The sequence below is a fragment of the Anser anser genome (assembly GCF_964211835.1).
Source record: "Anser anser genome assembly, chromosome: 21".
Classification (NCBI taxonomy): domain Eukaryota; kingdom Metazoa; phylum Chordata; class Aves; order Anseriformes; family Anatidae; genus Anser; species Anser anser.
In genome coordinates, this window is record NC_139742.1 from 12,970,389 (window position 1) to 12,985,951 (window position 15,563).

A 15,563-nucleotide genomic window follows, 5' to 3' on the forward strand; every position below is an offset into this window, starting at 1 on the left:
AATGTAATTTTATCTCCATTTGCAGAAATTACTGATTGAGAGTGCCATGGGCTCCCAGTCATATGTTAACACTTGCTCACAGTAGAGTGCTGCAAGGGACTTTGTCCAGCTAGATGCTCAGAGATGCCTCTGTCCCTGTAGCAGCAGAAGTTCAAGAGCTGACCCCTCCCCAGCCATGCCAGGAACAGTACCAGCATTAATGCAGTGTCAGAAGACACAGATCTCTGGTAAAAAAAATAATATGAGGCAGCTTTCCCTGCAAGCTCAGCCTTGCGCAGTGCTAAGTAGTGTAGAGCTGATAACTGAGAAGCTAAGATTTATATCACCCCCCAGCTAAACATTCACTTCTGCTGAATTGTACAAACTGATCTTCCTCTGTATGTATTGTTTCATTTGTGGTGAAACGCAAGTTAGGTAATTCACACATTATAGACTATATCTGGACCATCGTGTGTAATAATCCCTGATTGATATATTTCTTCTCTGAGCTTGATTAATTCTGCATATATTTCATTTATGTCTGCTCCTAACTTTGTGAGAAGTCCAACTGAGTTTAGTTTGTGTATTATTTGCATGTACACTATGTAGATTTTTTTTTGTTTTGCTTTAAAAATTATTTTCTATTTAACGTTCTGAAGTTTTCATTATAAAAAAAATAATGCTTAATGGCTCCCTGTTCTCTTGTATACAGACCTCTGTCATATTTTTTCACATTCAGTACCCAAAGAACCCTGCATTAACAAAAATTATTCCAAACATCTGAAATATAGGTGCATTCAGAGTGTCACAGACAGTACCAGCCATTCGTTTAAAGGTTTGTTCTATGTTTTTTTTCTTTTTCTGCACAGTGACAGAGATATGTCCCCTGCCCCAAGATTGTTTCTGAAATTCTTCAGCAATGAACATGAGTCAATATTATCTTATACTAAATATTTTCTTTCCTGCAGATGCAGCAGCATAAACTGCAAGGACAAAGAAATTTGCATCTACATTTAGATACATTCAAAATGTTTTGTGGTGGGAAAAAATCATACTTTGTTGCCACTGTGTGCATTATTACTCTAACTTCAATGGTCGCATTTTCATATCTTAGATTACAGAGAATTGATCACCTGCCAAAAATAATACAGGAAGGTAGAAGATGTAGAGGGGAAATTACAAATAACACAATAACGCCATTAAAGGATAAAAGAACTTTTATTATATCCCCATACTTTGATGACAGAGAAAGCAAAGTCACTCGTGTGATTGGGATTGTTCACCATGAAGATGTAAAAGAACTATACTGCTGGTTTTGCTGTCAGCCCCATGGACAGATATACGTATCAAAAGCAAAAATTGATGTTCACTCAGATAGATTTGGATTCCCTTATGGTGCAGCAGATATAGTTTGTCTGGAACCTGAAATCTGCGATCCAACACATGTATCAATTCATCAGTCTCCACATGGAAATATTGACCAGCTGCCAAGGTTTGAAATTAAAAACCGGAAGGCTGAGACCTTGTCTGTTGACTTCACTGTATGCATCTCTGCCATGTTTGGAAATTACAACAATGTCTTACAGTTTATACAGAGTATGGAAATGTACAAGATTCTTGGGGCACAGAAAGTGGTAGTCTATAAGAACAGCTGCAGCGAGCTGATGGAGAAAGTCTTGAAGTTTTATATGGAAGAAGGAACTGTGGAGATAATTCCTTGGCCAATAAACTCATACCTCAAGGTTTCCTCTAAATGGCACTTCATGCAGGATGGAACACACATTGGCTACTATGGGCAAATCACAGCTCTAAATGACTGTATATACCGTAACATGCGGAGGAGCAAGTTTGTGGTTCTTAATGATGCTGATGAAATAATTCTTCCCCTTAAGCACCCAGACTGGAAAACGATGATGAGCAGTCTTCAGGAGCAAAATCCAGGCACTGGCATTTTCCTCTTTGAGAACCATATCTTCCCAGAAACCATATCCACTCCTGTGTTCAACGTTTCATCTTGGAATACCGTGCCAGGTGTTAACATACTACAGCATGTGCACAGAGAACCTGACAGGAAAGAGGTGATCAATCCCAAGAAAATGATAATTGATCCAAGAAGGGTGATTCAGACTTCTGTCCACTCTGTCCTACGCGCTTATGGGACCAGTGTGAATGTTCCAATGGATGTGGCCCTCATTTATCACTGTCGGGTGCCCCTTCAAGAAAATCTTCCCAGAGACTCCCTCATCAGGGATACAACACTGTGGAAATATAACTCATCGTTAATCACGAATGTTAACAAAGTGCTACAGCAAACAGTACTGTAAGCTCAAAAGCGAAACTTTGTCTATAAGGAGGGGAAAGTGGAGAGTTGTCTATGTCCCAGGGAGACATAGGATATCATTCAAAGATCACATTAAAAATCTCTTGCACCTGAAGATTACATCCTGTAAAGCTTTGGGAGACCAGCCCTTTTATGTACCATCCAAATGTAAAGGCGTTTTAGCTGTGAAATGAAACATGGTACCTTGTAAAAAATTGGCTGAGTGCTGATGAAGAGTTGGGTTCCTCAGATGAAGTCTGTGCTGCAACCTTCTTAGATGGAAGAGCTGAGGCGTAGTGAGATGAGTGAAGTATGTTCACTGTACTTTTACAATTTCAGTCATTTTTCATTTTTGCTAAACCCCAGTAAGCGCATTGTACTGCATCTACTGATGTAGCAATATACTGGAACTTTCCTGTGAAGGGGCAGAAGTATTAGTCTGATGTGGGAGAGAGCAGGAGGTATGTGTGGGAGTAGGCTTTCATTTATTTATCTTCTATGCCAAAATCATGTTTTCATTCTTTCATCAGTTTTGTGGTGGCACATACCTATGTCCTGAACGCACGCTGTCATGAGTTGCTTAGTAGTATTGGTTAGGTTCAGGTGGAACTTTTCCTTGGAAGTCTTCAAGAGTCAGTGTGTGAATAAATGTCTGCTTGCTAATTGTGTTTAAAGTAAACTTCAGCTGCCTTGTAAAGGCTAAAAGCTTTTTTTTTTTTTTTCCTTTTCTTTTCTTTTGACTAAAACTAGAAGGGTAGAACAGCAGTATACTGTGTACTGGATACTTCTCATCATGCTTTTTTGCTTGCATACTCTGTCACAATGCTAAAAAGAATTTAGCACTTGGCAAGAGGTCCATTCATAATTTAGCAGGGTCAGCTGGAAGTCTCCATTCCAACGCCCTGCTCAAAGGAGGTTAAGGAAGCAGGTGTTCTTTAGGTTTTTGTTTAGGTTAGGTAGACACACAGAGCCTCTCTAGGCTATCTGTTGTAGTGTTAAACTGCCCTCACAGTGGAGAGCATATTTTCATTAAAGCTAGCCAGAACTCCTATTGCACAGTTTATGACCATTGGCCCTTATCTTGCTGCAAGATGCTGGAATGTCTGTTTTTTGTCTTCTCTACACCATATTAATAGGTAGCTGGTGACTGTAATAGTGCATACCAACTTTCCCACCCCCAGCCGTCCCTTCGCGCCTATTCTGTCTGGAAGGTTGAATTCAGTTTTCACAGGTTTTCAGACATCTTGTGCTTCAGCTCCCTGTCCATCTCTGCAGCTTCTCACTGGACCTGTTCCAGTGCATAATTGTCTATTTTGTACTGGGGAACTCAACACTGAATGTGGTTGCGGATGTTCTCTTGAATGTTGAACATAATTTAAGAATCTCTTCCCTTGAACTACCAGCTATGTACTTGGTAGAACATGTTAGTGTACAGTTAGCCTTCTGTGTTATAAGGGCATACTACTGATTCATGTTCAATTTGCTGTACAGTAGCACTCCCAGGTCCATTCCTGTAAAGCCACTTTCCATTGAGTTGTCTCCAACTATCCCATTGTGAGGGATGATTCTCAGATGCAGAATGGTGCATTTATTTTGGTTAAACTCAAGATTTCTGCCAGCCTATTTGTCCAGTTTGCTAGTCCCTCAGAACAGCATTCCCAATTCCCTTGCATATTGACTCTTCCCCTTCTTACAGGTCCCCCCCTTGCACCTCCAATTTAGAATTGTTATAAACGTGCTGAGAGGGCACTCTGCATCATCAGGGTCGCTAATAAAAAGATTAACCAATTCTGGCCCTTGAAGAGTATTATTAACTGGATACCAGTTGGATTTCATATCACTAATGACCACTCTTCAAGCTTTTCATTCATCTTGCAGTCCAAATATTTAATCCATATTTCATCAGCTTGAGTATAATGCCATTTTTGGCATGTTCCTGCCTAAACTCCTCTTGTGAAGGAATCTTAATTAAACTTTCAAGGTTAATGCAATGTTTTATAGGTGTCCCATCTTCACACAGCTTCTTTAACATGAGTTACTGCACACATCAAGCACAGCATAGTTATGCTCACCTTAAGAACAATGAGAACTGTATTTCCAGACAGGTTATTGCAAGCTTTCTGTTTCATGTTGGTTTTGGTTTTGTTTTTCACTTTTGAGTGAGATAGCAAAAGCTGTAAGAGATCATCATGTGTGCCCCACTTGGCATAGTTTAAATAAAGTGTTGTGAATTTGGCTTCTACCTGATAAAATCCTTAACTACAAGCATAATTTCAAAGTAAATTGGCATGAATAAAGATGGAAAACTGGGTAGCTAAAGACTCCAGCCTTGTATTCAAGAGATGCTGCTCCACTGTGAATTCATGCAATTCCTACCGCATCACTCCAGTATTGATTCTTGCCTGTAAAAATTCTCCTTCCATTGGTGCAATTCATACTATATACTTTTGTTCATTACTACCCAAGGAACTAGGTCTCCACAGATAGATACTGGAAAGAAAAAACATCACACTTAAAACACTAGTGCTAGGCAAATTCATCTTTTTAAGGACCTGAGCCAATCTTCATGAAAACTCCTGTTTTCAGCGTGTGTAAAAATAGACACTAAGGGGAGATTTTATTGTAAGGAAAACAAAAACAAAATAAACAAACAAAAGAAACCACCTCAAAGTATTTCTAAAGCACAGGAGTTGAGATGGCATTGATACAGCTTTTAAGTACAAGTCATACAGCACAAAAATATGTAGAGTATTGCTACTCGATAGTTAACTCGTGTTCATCAGGTCTCTTACAGCTGATTAAAGTAGATGTTTTTTTACTCCTATGCCTTTTTTTTTTTTCAAAATTTTGATTTTTTTTTTCTTTTCAGAAATGTACCGTTCACATATGCCCCTGCTTTCTAAATCTAGATGCAGCAACTACTTTAAGTGTGTAATTATATTAACTTCAACTTTCTGGGAAAAGTGTATGGCTGCTAGACATCACTTAATGTAAGTGTGATTCTTGGTGTAGGGATTGAACATCATCTTCTGATTCATTTTATTTCTAACTATCTGTGAACTAAATTACATTCCCACACAAACCATAGGAAACGTCAACTATAAAATACTGATCAAATCATTCTGAGTGAGATAACCACCAATAAATATGATAATGCTGTCAGATGTTCTCTAAGGTTAATTGCTGTGGCAAGCTCTATCAGATAGATGAAAAGTTGGTTCATTCTGTCTGAGGAAAGCTCATATCGACATATTCCTAAACTTAAACAAATTATTATTGTTAACATCTGATCCTAGTTAAAGGACTGTGTTGATTCCTCACTTTCAAAGATGAAGCGCTTAAAGCTATCTCAAGGAAAAAACATTTTGACAAAAATCAATTCTAGGGAGAGAAAGGGTCTATGTTCTCATTCAATTTAAAAAAGCAGCCATGCACTGTAACCAGTATTTGCTGATACATATAAAAAAAAAAACCAAACACAAAAGCCTACTCTAAAATAGTAGCTTCACCTTCTGTTCCAACAGCTGAAAAAAAAAAAAACAGGGCAGAAGTCAGGTACAAGCATTATTTCATTTTAGACTTAATGGTGGATTTGAATGGTTTAAACATTACAAGCTATGCTTCAGAGCCCAAAAAGGTATGCTTAAACATGAGTAAAAGACAAATTTAGTGGCGAATACTGTTAGCATGCTGTGTTGCATTATGTCAAAAACAACTCATTCCCAAATGCCCAAATAAAAGTAAATGATTGTGCACTGCATGATGATACCACTAGGTGTGCAACTTTGGTTCATGCAAAGTTTCATTTTATGGACACGCTGCTGATAGTCCTGAAGATTCTGCATATGTGATCTTTTCAGCCATGTTCTTTCCATAACACCAAATGGATACTGTGGTCTGGCATACTGGTGGCAAAAACCAAGCCCATATCATTTTGGCCATTTAGTCCATTTAACCAAGACATTTCACCAGCTAAAAAACTTGAACCTCTCTTTGATTTTCTGTACTCTGGTAGAGGCCAGCGGCTTATCAATTTTTCTGTCCTCAAGTCCATTATATACAGGTATCTGTTATCAAATAGTAGAGCAAATATCTCTCCAAAGCCCAGCAAGGACACATTTGAGAAGTCAGGAGGCTTGATAACCCTGGAAGATAAAACAGTGTTGTTAGAAACTCTGTCACTACACAGTCATGAACCAGCATTACTAAAACAAATTCTTATGTGTCTATAGAGAATAAGTGTCTAAACTCATCTTTTCTAAATTATTCAAGAAGAACTATATGAAAATTTTTCAAATCAAGGAAGTGAGCCCTCAAGTCAGGCCACTGGTTTCAGTGCAGGCTTTCTGCATTCAGGACAGACCCTTCTAAAGATAAATAAATGTTAAAGTTTGAAAGGGATTGTGCACAGCAGAAGAGGAAAAAAGAAATCAATTTCCAGATATACACAAAAGATGTACTTGTATTTTACAGTAAATTTTCATAGGGATTTCACACCTAAATGTCTTTAAAAAGGTACAAGATCTGTTACTATTCTTTTGACCACTCTTTTAAAAAAAAAGCTGGAAATAAAGCATAGAAATGTCTTTTTGTGACAATACAATAAATCATTCAGCATTAGTCCTTAAAAGAATGTTGCTTTACTGACCCTTAGCATAAGTTAAATATTTTTACTTTAGGGAGAAATAACTGAATATATTAGTTCCACTAAACCTTTGGGATTTTGTTGCCTTAATAAACAAAACTTGAACAGAAATTAAAGAGAATGTTTTCCACAGCTGACTGTTTGATTATAGCATTACATAAAGCACAGAACTAAGGCACAAAAACCTATGGCGATGAAAAACTGTTCTCAGCAGTGAGAGAACATCTTTCTCTTTCGAAGAAGCACTTCTTCTGAAGTAGATCTTCCTACAGTAGGCACTCTTCAAATATTCGTGACATTTCAATTAAGAGTCTGCTAACAGTTCTAGAATGCACTTTTTTGATAAGTTACAATCTTTGATGACACCATTTCCAACAGACAGAACCTCATTCTGTTTTTTGAAACAGAATACTTGACCCTTTTTTTGCAGTCCGATAGATTTTACTGTCATTCCACACTGTTATTGAGAATAACAGATTTCAGTTGAGTAATGCTATACAAGGGAGAAATGTCTTTTTAATACCTTGTACTGTCAAATGACCTGCAGAAATGGTCTTCTGGTTTGCTGCAGAGCAATTTGGGTAGCAACACTAGCTTCCAGTCACTACAGTTTTATGTTCACAACTAGAGCACTGAAGTCTGATTTAAGTCTTTTGAAAATCTACAGCACATGTTTTGAAAATAAGAGGAGTAGTGTGTGGCCAGAAAGCAAAACAGCAATCAAATGGTTGGTGATACATTAGAATAAAATCTGGTCAATATAAACAGAATGAAACCAAGCCAACCCAAGCCTTCCTCCATATTTGAAGTCCTGGCAGTTAGGTGAAGTCTCTGGTGACTGGAAAAAAGGAAACGTCACTCCCATTTTTAAAAAGGGTAGTAAGGAGGACTCGAGGAACTACAGACCAGTGAGCCTCACTTCTGTGCCTGGGAAGATCATGGAAAAGGTCCTCCTGGAAGCAATGTCAAGGTACATGCAAGACAAAGAGTTGACCTGAGAGAGCCAGCATGGCTTCACCAAGCGTAAATCATGCCTGACCAATCTGGTGGCCTTCTACAATGGAGTGACTGCATCAGCTGACAAGGGAAGACCAACTGATGTCATCTGCCTGGACTTCTGTAAGGCCTTTGACGCGGTCCCACATGACATCCTGATCTTCAGCTTGGAGAGATACAGATTTGAAAGGTGGACCATTCAGTGGATAAGGAATTGGCTTGGAGGTCGCACCCAGAGAGTGGTGGTCAATGGCTCCATGTCCAGGTGGAGTCTGTTGATGAGTGATGTCCCTCAATGGTCCGTTCTGGGACTGGTACTGTTTACTATCTTTATCAACAACATAGAAGGATCGAGTACACCCTCGACAAGTTTGCAATGACACCAAGCTGAGTGGTGCAGTTGATACCAAAGAGGGAACGGATGCCATCCAAAGGGACCTGGATGAGCTAAGTCTAAGTGCAAAGCGCTGCACCTGGGTCAGGGCAATCCCAGACACGAGGACAGACTGGAAGAAGAACTCATTGAGAGCAGCCTTGCAGAGAAGGACTCGGGAGTTCTAGTGGACAAAAAGTTTGACATGAGCCAGCAGTGTGCGCTTGCAGGCCAGAAGGCCAACTGCATCCTGGGCTGCATCAACAGAGGAGTGGCCAGCCGGTTATTCTTCACTCAGAGGGTGGTGAAGCATTGGAACAGGTTGCCCAGAGAACTTGTGGATGCCTCATCCCTGGAGGAGTTCAAGACTAGGTTGGACGAGGCCCTGGGCAACTTGATCGAGTGGGTGGCATCCGTGCCCATTGCATGGGGGTTGGAACGGGATGATCTTAAAGGTCCCTTCCAACCCAAGCCATTCTATAGTTCTATGAATGTGTGAAGAAAGATGTTTAAAGATTTTTTATCAAGATCCTTTTGAATTACATCTAAAGAAAGTTATTAAAACCAATACATTTCATATAATACTTCCACAGAATACTTTATATTTTCTTCAATGTACACCACTGGAATAAGTTCTACACACCTTAAGATGAAAGATTTACCTGAGAATGTCATAGCTGGCAAAGTCCCACTGGTATAATCCTAGTGCTGAACTGCACACTATGTATTTACCATCGAAGTGCAGCCTGGGCTGCAGGGATATGCTGCGATCTTCAGAAACAGACAGTGTTTTCAAACATTTGCAGTTTATTTCCCTTCCAATAGGCCAAATCTAGAATTAAAAAACAAACAAAAAACATTTTAAGACCACAAAACATTCAAGTTATAAACCATTACTCAAATAGGCTCAGTCTCTTGTTAAACAGCAGGTAAATGTGCAAATGTTTTTCAGAAATGCTTATCTTCTTTATCTTATCTTCTAAAAACAGCAGTATTTGCCCAAGTGTTTCACTGTCACATTAGCACATTAGGCATGAAAAAAAAACTTATTTTTTTAAATTACCATTCATGTTGAGCTACCATTTGATTCTAAACGTGACAGAAAGTATTGAAAAGTTAGCTTCCAAAGAGTTTCTTGTCTTGTACACAACTTTACAAGTAAGGACTATGAGAGAAAAAGTCCTATATTAATTGTAAATCAGCAGAGCACTCAAGTATTCTATTTCCCTAGGAAGAACAATGATGTGTTCGTGACATATGGTACATACCTTGATTTCATACTTATCTGCACTTAGAAGAATATAATCCCCGGGACTATGCATAAGAGATTTGACTTTGCACTTCTGCAAAACTACCTGTAATTGAAGGATGTAATGACTTATTCTGATGCTGTTAACCACGCATTCATTTGTATTTTCCATTTCATTATACAGGAGTATGCTACAGAGATTGTTAAAGGCAATACAGATACTTTTAGCAACTGAAGGGAAACTGCTGTTTACACTTTTTTTGCTCCTACTAGTGAGAACTTATTGTACTAATACACTACTATATGTACTTCTCTACAATTCTCCCCCCAGCACACATTCCAAGTTCTGAAATGCTCGCAAGGAAAATACTGTTTCTCAACTTCAGAACACTTCTGTCATGCTTACACTTTGGTTATCAAGATCATTACTTTTTCTACATAATTTTTAGAGTAGCTTTCTTTCAGAACTACTGTATTCATTTGGTCTTTGAATTGAACACCAATTCCTAGTATTATTCCAGCTGCTTTGGAACAGAAATCTCTTCAGTGTTCTGAAAGGTTTAGTTACAGCTTAAGTATTTTTTCTTTTGAAATGTTATTTTGCAATATCTACATTTCTTGATATTTTCCGGTTCTGCACCTAGGGACAAGGTTGGGATTAGGAAACAGAAATTCAGAACATGCTAAAAACTTCATGCAAGGAAGTCTTTTGCAAGTGTTTTTAATTAAAAAAATCAATATTCCCACCTTAGTGACCCATTCCGTGTGTCCAGTAAGGGTATTCAGGCATGTTCCTGTTGATAAGGCCCACACTTTCACAGTGAAGTCTGCAGAGCCACTGACCAGAATGTCAAGTTCATCATTGTAATCCACACTAAAAACTACAAACAGAGTGGGTTTTAAATAAGGAATACCGTCTCTGTGCATGTGTTTTTATGAGAGACACTAACTGGGTCAAAATGCATAAGCTACTACAGTTTTAACTGTTGTTCTTGAACTGTATACATGAATTATCAATGCATCCCCAAACATACACTACAAAAGTACCATTTGTTCAAATTAAAAGCATGTAAATCAGTGGTTTCATTATGACTGGATTACAGTGAAGTGTAACATCACTGTAGTTCCTAAGATAATAGTTCTAAGAAGTCAATTTCAGCAGGATTAGTACGACTGGTATGTCATACAAGAACAGACCTACAGCTGAGTTGAGGATATTTTGTGGTAGAGGACAGATAATTAAGACAGAAATGCAAATAGAGATTCCCAGGATCTATTGTGCTCTTTCCTGTAAGACCATCTCCAGTTTGGGGATATAAACATGTCCTATTGACACGTGCTCCCTGTTATATATGGCTTGCCTCTTTTTTTCTAAACTCTAGAGCACTACATCACTACTGCATCTAGTATTATTTTCCTGCAAAAAACTATATTACTATGCCTTGGCATTATCCAAGGACAGACAGATCTAGATCTGCTCTGGCCACTTCCCTCCCAAAAAGCGATTAGGGACAGAGCTTTAAAACAATATGCTATTGTACAGAAAGCTAACCTAAATTATAATGTGTTCTATTATATGTGATGTATATTACTTGACTGGTGAAATTAAAAACTGAGAAGTTCAACATACCTGCACCAGTGTGTCCTCTGAAATGCTGTGTCTTTGCCCCAGAGCTCCACTCCCAACAGGCTACTGTGTTATCAAAAGATCCTGTTACAAGCTTTTGTTCATCAAACTTCACTGTAGCACAAGTGTGTGTCTGGATACCATAGATGCACTGACCTGTGCTTACATCCCACAGTTTTGCAGACAAGTCATCTGATCCTAGAATATAAAATAACAGGATAATTGCAAGCAAATAATATATACAATTTTCAACCCTTCACTAGTATTTCATTTTTGTCTTAAACATAGCATTTTCACAGAATCACAGAACAGTTGAGGCTGGAATGGACCTCTGGAGGTCAACCCCCATGACTCAAGCAGGGCCATGTAGAGCCAGTTGCCCAGGATCATGACCACATGGCTTTTGAGTATCTCCAAGGAGGCAGACTCCACAACCTCTCTGGGCAACCTGTGTCAGTGCTCCATCACCTGCACAGTTAAAAAAAAAAAAAAAAATATCCACACAAGGGTTTCCTGACGTTCAGATGGAACCTCTGGTGTTTCAGTTTCTGCCAACTGCTTCTTGTCCTGTCACTGGGCACCTTTGATGAAACTGGTTCTACCCTCCCTTTAGGTATTTATGTATATTGTTAAGATTCTCCCAGGCCTTCTCTTCTCTAGAGAAAATAGTCCCAGCTCTCTCATCTTTTCCTCATAGGAAAGAATTAACAATCTTAATTATGCTGCTAGATGTCTGCCTTCCATTTTTCCCTTCCATAGATTCCAGCACCCACTCTGATTGATAGTATCTACTGAAGCAAATGCCTGGAAGCTTTATAAGATAGATCACGCTCAGGTTTGGGGAGCCACTGACTATACTGTGTTTTAGTTTCTTTCAGGTAGGAAAGGAGTCCATTAAATCTCTGCATTGAGAAAGATGGAAAGACAGCAGATGAATACCAGACCCCCTCACCTGCCATTTTCCTTTCTCCCCCTGGATGTTTTTTTTTGTTGTTGTTTTTGTTTTTTAAAACAAATAAACTTATAACAGTAACTCAAGTCCCCTGGTTTTAGAGAGTGGGAAAAAGAGCCCAGACCATTCCATCTCTTTTTTTCTCCTGTGGTTTCAGCACATAAATGTGCCACTTTTCAGTAACGTTTGATAATGCTGCTTCGTGTGGATTTTCCTTCCCTGCTGACTAGGAAAGTAAAAGACAGGCCAGCGTCTAGTTGCTAGTTTCTAGTAAACACCCTAATGTACCAGCTGATGTGGGGGTACTTAGCCACTATTTCCAACTTATTCTATAACACTGTGATTTCAAGTCATTGGGAAATCCTTGGAATATGCTCTGACAGTAGTTACCATTCTTTCGTACTTAATGTTTCATATTTGTTCTGGCTGTATTTCTGAGTTCAAACTGAAATCTTGAAGTCTGCACTCTTCAGGAACGAAGCTGAAACCACCATTACAATATGCAAGTCAGATTAGTAGCAAGGTTAAATCTAGTTTATAGGTCTTTATACAAGAGCTTAGATTATGTTAAGAACTGAAAGTGCCCATGAATATATCAGAGAAATTGTCTTGTCACAAGGAAGACACTTTGCCTCATACAGCTTGAGAGACTGCAGTGACCATACATACGGTCAGCCCAGTCAAGGTCACTTTAACCTGACTAACATATCTTCTAAAGGATAACTAACATAACTGTACTTCTCAAATGTGCTTGCTAATATGAAGAATGATATGCAACAAGGTTACCATCTTCTTTTTTTTGACCAGTAAAGAAATTGGTGTCCTCGTGTATTTTTTGTGTATTTTTTTTTTCTATTACAGTGACTAGTGAGCTTACTAGAGCCAGAAGCTTCAGAAACTGCAAAACAAATTTTTTTTTGAATCACACTGGATTGAGTTAGCATTATGAAAATAACCTATCTGGTCAAGGAAAATCAACTTGTAATTAATCAAATGAGGCTGTGTAGAAGATAAAATTGTAAGACTACAAGTTTTCTGAACTTCCTACCTGTGCACAGAAGACCATCTTTATAGTAAAGTGCATATACTCTGGCACTGTGTCCAATTAAAGAGGATGTCTCAAAGGCTTCATGGTCCTTCAGTTGCTTCATCCTTGAAATAGCCTTTAGGTAAACCTTCTTCCAGTGTAGAGGATCCTGAACAGAGTCATCTATTTGCCAACCCAAATTCTTACATGCAGTCTGCCAGACCTCTGTACAGGCACTTATAACCTTATTCCATTGCTTAGAGACGAGGCAACATGTGAGTAAGGTCTGAGGATCAAGCCATTTTAACAGATAAAAACTCAGTTCCAATGGAAGAAGTTTGAGGAAGTCCCTCTTGAGAAGAATCTCTAGATTATTGGAGAGGTGCCTGAGCTGGACTGCTCCACTCAAGCTAATCAGGTGATCCAGAGTTTCATTTTTCTGCAAGTCCGTCAGAGAAAGAAATGTAATAGAAATGTTATCAAGCCATGCTTCAAAGTCCTTTTTCTCCATAAGGTTATGGAAAAATTTACCTGTGATACATCAAAATACTGTATTAGTTCTATTCAGAAAACAAGGTAAGCATCACATCTTTATTACTGGTACATCAGTATTCCGTCGGTTAAAGCATAGACAGAAGTGACCAAACACATCGTAAAATATTCATGAGGCTAGTAATGAGCATTTGCACAAACTTTGAACTATTGTCTGACCTGTATAAGACTTAAAAGTGAGTTGTACAGAGCAAGTGCATGTTAGCATTCATTATGAATTATTTACATCTTTCTTGTTACAGGTTAACATTTTCAAGTTCTCAATCCAGTAAGGGTTGATTCAAGTTTTAAACCTACTACAGCATATAAACACTGTCTTACAGTTTACTCGTGGTTAAGCTGAAAAAGGGAAGAGAACAAAGCATACAGAGTGATAAGAAGCTAGTTACTGACAGAATTTATTCAGACTTTCGTCCTGAACCACTTTATGGGAAAAAGAAAAAAAAAGTTAGCTGCTTTGTGTTTAAAGAAGATACAAAGATATGTCTGGAGAATTGTATTGAAGGATGTTAGTCATCTTTTATATCTCTCTGACCTCTTTAATTTTTTTCCCTATTTCCCAGTTTATTTCCAATGAACAGAATTAACCATGAAACTGAAGGCTTCAAATGCTACTTCTTGAACTCTGTGATCTGTATGCACTTATACTATGCTGTAACATTCTCAGGTTCCTACAATATGTTTGAAACATCAGGCAAACAGTTAAAAAGCTTTATTTATATGTATTTTCTCTGGAAGAACTCATTCCACTCATTAGATAACTAACCAAATTTAATTAATAGAAGCTCCCAAATCTAAAACAATTGAGGAATCTGAATGGGAGTCAATAATATGTTTATTTCTGTACAGAAATGTATTTCTGTTTACCTTCACAGAATAAGACCTTAAAGTACACCTCTTAACATGGCATAGTAGCACTGAAAAGTAGAGTCTTCACTATGAGAGGCTGCACGTGGCCTGCATAGAAGTATCGATTCTTGATAAAAACACAGGAAGGCACTTGGCATTAAATGCACAAAACCAGCTGCTTCTGTCGAGTCACAAGTTCATGCAGTAACTGTTACTGTTGACAGCACGTAAGGGCTTTCCTCAGCACATATGGCAGAAAGCATATCTGCTGCTCTAACAGGCACACGTTCTCTTTAGAACAAACACAATTTTCTAACAGTCTCCCTAACGGTAAAAAATACGTGAGCTCTAAGGCGTGTGTTGCATTCAGCACATGACGCTACTGCTGAAACCAACAGCAGCCGTGAGGGCCCGAAACCGGTGCTGCGTACACAGGGCTCTTTCCTAGGCGTTATCCGACAACCGCGCCACTCCCCCACCCGTTCCCATTTCCCTCCACACGCAAAAAGCACGGCGAGGACCGGAGACTTTTAGCGCAGCTGCAGCCAACAGCAGCCGCCTGAACAACTCCCTCTCACCTCAGGTAGCGGCCAGGCGCGGGGCGTCCCTCGGCAGGCAGCCGCCACGGCTCGCGCGGTCCGCCGGGGCCCGGCAGGGACTGGGGCTTCCCCGCAGCCATCGCTCCTGCAGCAAAGGACAGGCTCCCGCCACTTCCGCAGCCCGCACCACAACCTGCAGGCACCCGCTGGAGCGGCCGCCCTCGGACACTGCTGTGCGCCTCAGCCACGCCCGACGCGGGAGGGGGCTGAGGGGGAGGGCGCGGAGAGAAGGCGAGCCCCGCGCCGTGGCAGCTGCGCCGGGCGAACCGGCCGGCACCCGGAGGGAAGGCACTCGGCCGGAGCCCACGGCTCTCCGTGGTCGGGCAGCTTCCGGCGCATCCTCCAAACGTCATCGCGCCCCGCTGCCGCAGCCTGGCCGCTTCCGTCTGAACTAG

The 15,563-nt window shown here is 39.7% G+C and overlaps 2 protein-coding genes across 12 annotated transcripts in view; one reads left to right on the forward strand and one right to left on the reverse strand.

The window, feature by feature from the left end:
- Nucleotides 1–6,059, forward strand: part of LOC310884783 (beta-1,4-galactosyltransferase galt-1-like) — a 29,644-nt gene extending 23,585 nt beyond the window's left edge. For 6 of the 11 annotated variants that reach the window (XM_083807077.1, XM_083807076.1, XM_083807080.1 and 3 more), the window contains 2 exons: nt 771–814; nt 948–6,059. In XM_083807077.1, coding sequence (XP_083663203.1) covers nt 771–814; nt 948–2,303 — 1,400 coding nt within the window. In that variant the 3' untranslated portion in view covers nt 2,304–6,059. Of the gene's footprint in view, nt 1–691; nt 815–947 lie in introns of all 11 variants that reach the window. The other 5 variants (XM_083807075.1, XM_083807082.1, XM_083807073.1 and 2 more) reach the window with 2 other exon arrangements.
- Nucleotides 4,879–15,535, reverse strand: FBXW2 (F-box and WD repeat domain containing 2). Its single transcript, XM_083807060.1, is given in 8 exon segments — nt 4,879–6,444; nt 8,976–9,145; nt 9,582–9,668; nt 10,310–10,443; nt 11,193–11,387; nt 13,190–13,607; nt 15,148–15,261; nt 15,264–15,535. Coding segments are annotated over 8 exon segments (1,665 nt in total). The 5' UTR covers nt 15,522–15,535; the 3' UTR covers nt 4,879–6,155.
- Nucleotides 15,536–15,563: the final 28 nt, after the last annotated feature.